This window comes from Ascidia mentula, chromosome 4 (genome assembly GCF_947561715.1).
Source record: "Ascidia mentula chromosome 4, kaAscMent1.1, whole genome shotgun sequence".
NCBI lineage: Eukaryota > Metazoa > Chordata > Ascidiacea > Phlebobranchia > Ascidiidae > Ascidia > Ascidia mentula.
In genome coordinates this window covers 3846293-3853487 of record NC_138569.1, presented here as the reverse complement: position 1 = coordinate 3853487, position 7195 = coordinate 3846293, and the positions used below count along the sequence as shown (strand labels likewise).

At 36.2% G+C, this 7195-nt stretch overlaps 1 protein-coding gene across 1 annotated transcript; it reads right to left on the bottom strand.

Annotated features, from left to right (window-relative positions):
* Positions 1-3017: 3017 nt before the first annotated feature.
* On the bottom strand, positions 3018-6542 carry LOC145897208 (uncharacterized). Its single transcript, XM_082985402.1, has 2 exons — positions 4999-6542; positions 3018-3489 (listed from the first exon to the last, which is right to left on the bottom strand). Exons 1-2 carry the CDS (start codon positions 6540-6542, stop codon positions 3018-3020), a joined length of 2016 nt encoding a protein of 671 aa, XP_082841528.1.
* Positions 6543-7195: the final 653 nt, after the last annotated feature.

Genomic DNA, 7195 nt, shown 5'->3' with positions numbered 1-7195 from the left:
CTTTTTTCCTACCGCTCACACTGCTTCATGCAAAAATCGGATTATTTTAAAACTCGAAGGAGAACTCAAGATTCTACGATTTACAAACGGGCAATGTGGTTTTCAGTGAAACTGTTTGCAAATTATTACATAACTGTTTAAAAACTTATAGATAAAGAAATAAATGTCAAAATGTGTTGAGTGGTAAGTTTTGAACCTTTTGTATGTGTTAAGTTTTTTGTCGCTTGTAGAAAACTTAAACAGGAGACTACTTTTATTCAATAATCTGACGATTTGTTGGATAATAATCTTTATTAACGGCCAAGATCGTTCCAGAAATGTTTATGTCATGGCCGGTGGCGACAACTCACACCACATTTAAACACCCAGGACTGAAAATCATCCAACCGAACTAACGAAAACACATGTGACGTTAAAAGGCGGGAGATTGGCAAAATCGGTCAAGCGCCCGACCCATATATTAAGAAGTAATCCTAATCGGGATCCGTGACCGGGATATTAGGGATTTAAATCTTGGTCTGGTCAAAAAATAATTGTGCCAACAATGTAAACTGCAAAGTCTGCGTTCATGAATTACAAGTTGAGTTTAGTGACGTGCTGTTATTGCCTTTCATTTCTATTTTATTTAGTTGAGTTATTTTTAAAAGGCAATTAAAAATAACAGACAAACTGCCTCGTTTTGTGCACCTTCTAACTTACTTTTAAACAAACACACAATGTGCAGTTGATTACAAAAATTCGTATGGTTGGATTTACTTTTTGTAAAGGTTTTTGGTAGCCCACGATAAAGTAGGGAAAGAAGCTGGGGAAAAAAAGTAAAACTTATGAAGGGGTTTCAAAAGTTTAACCATGATAGTGGAATATTTTGTTAAATGAAGAGAAATAGTTTAAGGCTACAAAATGATAGTGGTATATTATTTTAAATGAAGAGAAATAGTTTAAGGCTACAAAATGATAGTGGAATATTAATACATCAATACCATTGTCAAAAACAATGATGTTTGTCACTCTGACGCGTAAGAGTTTGGAGTTACTACAACTTTATCTTGCTAAGTTCCATTTAAGGCGGCTCAAGACAGACCAAATAACTTTTCCATTGTTGTACATAGCAGTTAACATGACAAGCATGATGAATAAAATAGCAGGCACAAAAATAACATTTGAAAGAATGACAATTCAGGGGAGAATTTCAATAGCATTTTGAAGACATTACACACGTTAGCACAGATGACTATTTTGCGGTGATAAAAAATAATTACCAATCCCTAAGCTATTAATTATCTGTCGATATCAGAAAAGTTTTCAACCGTTATTATTTATTAATCTCTCTCCAGTGTGGATCCGGCGGTTTCAGAGACGCTTTTAGCGAAAAAGGTTGATCACATATGTTGCACTGGAATCATTTCTCTCCAGAGTGAGTTTGAGTGTGTGTCTGTAGATTACCTTTACAGGAAAATCTCTTTGTGCAAAACGTACATTGGTATGGTTTCTCTCCAGTATGTGCTCGAAAGTGCTTGTTTAAATGGCATTTTTGCGAAAAACGTTCATCACATGTTGCACTTGAAAGGTTACTCTCCTGTGTAAGTTTGGCCGTGTTTCATTGGACTTGGATATGCCTCGTGAGGTATTTTCCACTGCCAAACAATTTTTCACAAACATCACAGCAAAAACAATTCACTGTTGCTTGAAATTCCGTTTAAGTTTCACGTTTCTTCACAAATTGTAAATTTGCTGCTTGTGTAAAGTTATTTTTGTTTTCTCTGCGTTACTAAAACGTACAAATACTTCCAGACCACACAAAATCGCAAGTTAACAAAACTTTGGAGGCGGGTTACTCGGCTACCCTACGATATAGCTGCATGATTTTTTTTCACACGTTTTACATTATAGGCTGACCTTTCTGACGATACGTAAGAAACGCATCTTCATATATTCGGTTATGGATATGATATATATATATATATACTATGTTATTACTATGAGTAAACATCGATTACCGCTAAAATCCTTGGGACACATATTTTTTTACGTCCATGTGTCTAACAATATTAAACTTTTACCCGAAAAAAAACGCGAGCAGTACAAAATTTGCGAAACAAAAGCACTTTTCTATGTTTTGCGGTCGCCACGAACAAATTTCGACCATAAAACCTTGCACAAAGGGTTGCCGCTGAAATCCCGTTTATCAAACAACCTGACACGCCCCTGCTATCGATCAAAATCAACTTTACCTTCTAATAAAACGCGAGCTTTCTTAAGTTTTACCAGCTACAGATTGAGAATCATTCATCCGTATCAATGAAAACGCATGTGCCAACCAGAGTCATAGTTATCATGAACTTTGGCACCAATTACGTAAACAATTCAAGTCCGCGGTCCTTTATGATAAGTTGAGTTCAGTGATGTGTTTTTGTTCCAATCATTTATTTGTTGTTTAGTTCGACTACTTTATACGCCTTATGTTATTTATCAAAAGTAATACTTTTGCAACTATCGGAAGTGATTATTGACATGCCTATAGGCGCTTTCCCCTCAATTTTGTGAAAGAGTAACTAAAAACAAACCATGCGCGACGAAGCTGTATTTTAAAAAAAATAGAAAATTCGTTATTTGCGACGGTTAATGAACCCATTGGATATCGGTATAAAGTTGAAAATCAAAAAAGCGTCATGTTTATTTATGTTAAGTTGCTTCCAGTCTAATAAATTGCTTTTTACGTTGGCACAAACTGAACAAAGAAAGTAACTTTACCATTTTCATCATCATGAAATACTTGATGTTGTTGAAACATTGTTTGACTGCAGAGAACCGAAACTGTGTTTCTGCAGTGCAACTATCTTTATTCCGTTCGTCACGCGTCACTTGTTATTTGCTTCGCTTGATTAATTTCGTGTTATTATTCCTATAGTTTCGCATTTTGAATAACAATGTCAGAATATAAACTAGAATGCATTTCGTACAAAAAGAGCTCATTAAATGCGTTGTTTGCTTTTCAATGATTTCTCTTTGGTGTAAGTTTAAAGATGCGAATCCCTGTAATGTTTTGGTCGACACGTTTTTTTTCCTTTGTGGATTTGAATGTGCCTTTGCAGATTTCCTTTCACAGAAAAAGTTTGATCACATATGATGCACTTGTGTGTGTCCTCCCCATTGTGAGCTTGTATATGCTTTCTTAATCTGTCCTTTTCAGCAAAAGATTTACAACATATGATGCACTGGTGTGTTTTTTCCCCATTGTGAGTTTGCATATGCTTTCTTAATCTGTCCTTTTCTGGTAAAAGTTTATCACATATAATGCACTTGAACAGCTTTTCTCCGGTATGGATTGTCTTGTGTCTCTTTAGATGATCTTTACGCAAAAACCCTTTTGAGCAAATCTCACATTGGTGTGGTCTCTCGACAGTGTGTGACTGATGGTGACTTTGTATGTGTGTTTTTAGATTCCACTTGAAAGCAAAAGATTGATCACATTCGTTGCACGTGAACGGCCTTCAGTATGAACACGAAAATACATTGTTGGAGTACTTTTGTAAGTAAAAGATTCATCGCATATGTTGCACTTGAAAAGCCTAAGAACTTGATGTAATTATAATCTAATTGCTGTGGAGCGTTTGATATGCTGCCTTGATATTATTAATGCACATCTGAATCAGAGTGACTCCAGAACCTAATATCTGCAGGTCTCCTCGCTAACCTCTCACAGCATACAAAGTCTTACTAACTAACGTAAACAAATGTGACAGTAGTTTAAAGAACGAAAATAAAGTGTGACAGTTAAGATTAGATTTGAGGTTCCAACCATCGGTTGTTATCTGCGGTGGCATTAGTTCGGCGATAACAAAACAAAAGGAAAGCGAATGGACGATTAAACGAAACACAAAACCTGCAAGCGGGGATTGCCAACATTTTGAATATGCTGGTGGTGCCTTTAAACAAAATGCGAGCAATTTCTAACGACCAATACGAAATGGTCACAGTAGCCTGTTGTTGCTGTTGCGAAATATCTGATTCTCGATCCCAGTCATCTGATTAAACTGTTGTTTCCTGACTATCTTTTTTCAATGCTAGAGTGAACGATGGCGGCAGACGGAGTTTGGATTTCCTGCAAAACTCCCACAGCTTTCTGGCATGCTTCAGGACAAGATCTATTTTTTTAACACTTCAAACGCGATCCTTTGCATGCAGTCTATTATGTCTCGGGATCGCGCCCTGTTGCACGCAGAAAGTTTGGTATTTTATTCACGTTGTATAATTCCTTGATATTAACTGCTTCAGTCACTGACAGGCGTTTAAATGCAGCCACCAACCGATATTGCAACGTATCGTTCAAAAATAAATAAGTCTGTTCATGGAGACGAATTTAGCAGTCTACAGCAAGAACACACATAGCAGACTTATATTCAGTTCGAACATCATATCGCAAACATACCAAAATTCCAATGTGTACAATTTTATTTATCATATTAAGTTCCGTTTAATAGGGTACAAGACAGACACGATAACTTATTTCTTGGTCCATAGAATTTATTTCTTGGTCCATAGAATACAATGTCAGGCGCGTTGGCACAGTTGTCGCCGGTGACGTAACATCATGACTATTTGGCATACTTTAAAAATATTTATCAATCCATGTAGCATCAAGCAACGATTTTCAAAAACAGATTGCATGAGACATATATTATAAGTTTACGATATTTTGTGCTGTCTAAGTTGCTTGAATACTTTATCTGATATGTTGTAATCCGCTGGTTTTTCTCTTGTGTCAAAAGCAAGTTGGGCAGTGCAAATATCGAGGCTGTGTTAAAAGGGTTGACCCCATCTACACGATGTTTCTCCAGTGTGGATCCGACGGTAAGCGTTCACGATGTAATCCTCGCAGAAAACGTCTATTAAATATGTTGTATGCTTTTCATTGATTTCTCCCTGGTATGAGTTTGAAGGTGGACATCTCTATGGATTTTCTGTCGAAATGTTTTTTCGCAAATTTGACATCTAAACGGCTTTTCTCCGGTGTGAATTAGAATGTGCTTTTTTAGACTGCATTTTTCAGAGAAATATTTCTCACATATTTCACATTTGAACGGCTTTTCTCCAGTATGAGTTCGAAAGTGCCTTCTTAGACTGTCTGTTAAAGAAAAAGATTTATTACATTTTTCACATTTGAACGGCTTTTCTCCAGTATGTGTTCGCAAGTGCTTTTTAATACAGCCTTTTTCAGAAAAAGATTGATCACATATTTCACATTTGAACGGCTTTTCTCCAGTATGAGTTCGAATGTGCGTTTTTAGATTGCCTTTTGCAGAAAAAGATTTTTCACATATTTCACATTTGAACGGCTTTTCTCCAGTATGAGTTCGAAGGTGCTTTCTAAGATTGCATTTAACAGAAAAAGATTGATCACATATTTCACATTTGAACGGCTTTTCTCCAGTATGAACTCGAAAGTGCGTTCTAAGACTGCCTTTTTCAGAAAAAGATTGATCACATATTTCACATTTGAACGGCTTTTCTCCAGTATGAGTTCGAAAGTGCGTTCTAAGATTGCATTTTTCAGAAAAAGATTTCTCACATATTTCGCATTTGAAAGGCTTTTCTCCAGTATGAGTTCGAAAGTGCGTTTTAAGACTGCCTTTTTCAGAAAAAGATTGGTCACATATTTCACATTTGAACGGCTTTTCTCCAGTATGACTTCGAAAGTGCGTTCTCAGATTGCATTTTTCAGAAAAAGATTTCTCACATATTTCGCATTTGAAAGGCTTTTCTCCAGTATGAGTTCGAAAGTGAGTTCTTAGATTGCTTTTTTCAGAAAAAGATTTCTCACATATTTCACATTTGAACGGTTTTTCTCCAGTATGAGTTCGAAAGTGCGTTTTTAGACTGCCTGTTTCAGAAAAAGATTGATCACATATTTCACATTTGTACGGCTTTTCTCCAGAATGGGTTCGGAAGTGCGTTTTAAGACTGCCCTTTTCAGAAAAAGATTTATCACATATTTCACATTTGAACGGCTTTTCTCCAGTGTGAGTTCGAAAGTGCTTTCTTAGATTGCCTTTTGAAAAAAAAGATTTATCACATATTTCGCATTTGAACGGCTTTTCTCCAGTATGAGTTCGAAAGTGCGTTCTTAGACTGCCTGTTTGAGAAAAAGATTTCTCACATATATCACATTTGAACGGCTTTTCTCCAGTATGGGTTCGAAAGTGCGTTTTAAGACTGCTTTTTGAAGAAAAAGATTGATCACATATTTCACATTTGAACGGCTTTCCTCCAGTATGAGTTCGAAAGTGCGTTCTGAGACTGCCATTTGAAGAAAATGTTTTCTTACATATGCTGCACTTAAACAGTTTCTCTCCAGTGTGAGTTTGACCGTGTTGCTTTAGATTATCATTACTGAAAAACCTTTTTGGGCAAAACGTGCATTGGTATGGTCTGTCACCAGTATGTGTCCGATAGTGTGTTTTAAGACTACTTTGTTTAGTAAATGTTTTTTCACATACGTTACATCGGAATGATGTTTCTCTAGTGTGCACTTGAATATGCATCCTCAGTGATTTTCCGCTGCTAAACAACTTTTCACAAATATCGCAGCGAAAACGATTTGCTGTTGTTTGAATTTCCAATTGAGTTTCACGTTTTTCACAAATTGTGAGTTTGCTGCTTGTGTAAAGTTTTTGTTTTCTCTGCCTTACAAGAATGTACTCATATTTCCAGAGAACATATGATCAGTCCCAATTCTCTGATTTCACTTTGTACAATGTCACTTATATAAGAACCTGCGCTAAGTATACCCTGGAAGTGAAAAGCATTATTAGAGAATTCGTTTGTTGTCCTGCAGTATTTTGCGAATAAAGTTCATAATAAAATACTATTTTTGTCATCTAACAATTATTTAAGATGGCCTCTGACGATCTTGATCTATAAGTTTGTCCATCCTGTATTGATTGTTTTTAACCCGTCCGCAAACTTTATCGTTTTTTTGAACCTAACGTTAATTACTAAGTCATTTTAGTTATAAAATAAGGTCAAGATCATACCGTGCAAAGCAGCCATAATTCAAGTTACGATCAGTGGCGATAACTCACACAACCTAACAACCGCCAGAGACAGAAAATCATCGAACCGTGTCAACGCATGTGCCAATTATGTAAACAAATTAAGTCAGCCGTTCACAAATTACAAATCGTATTTTGGCTTG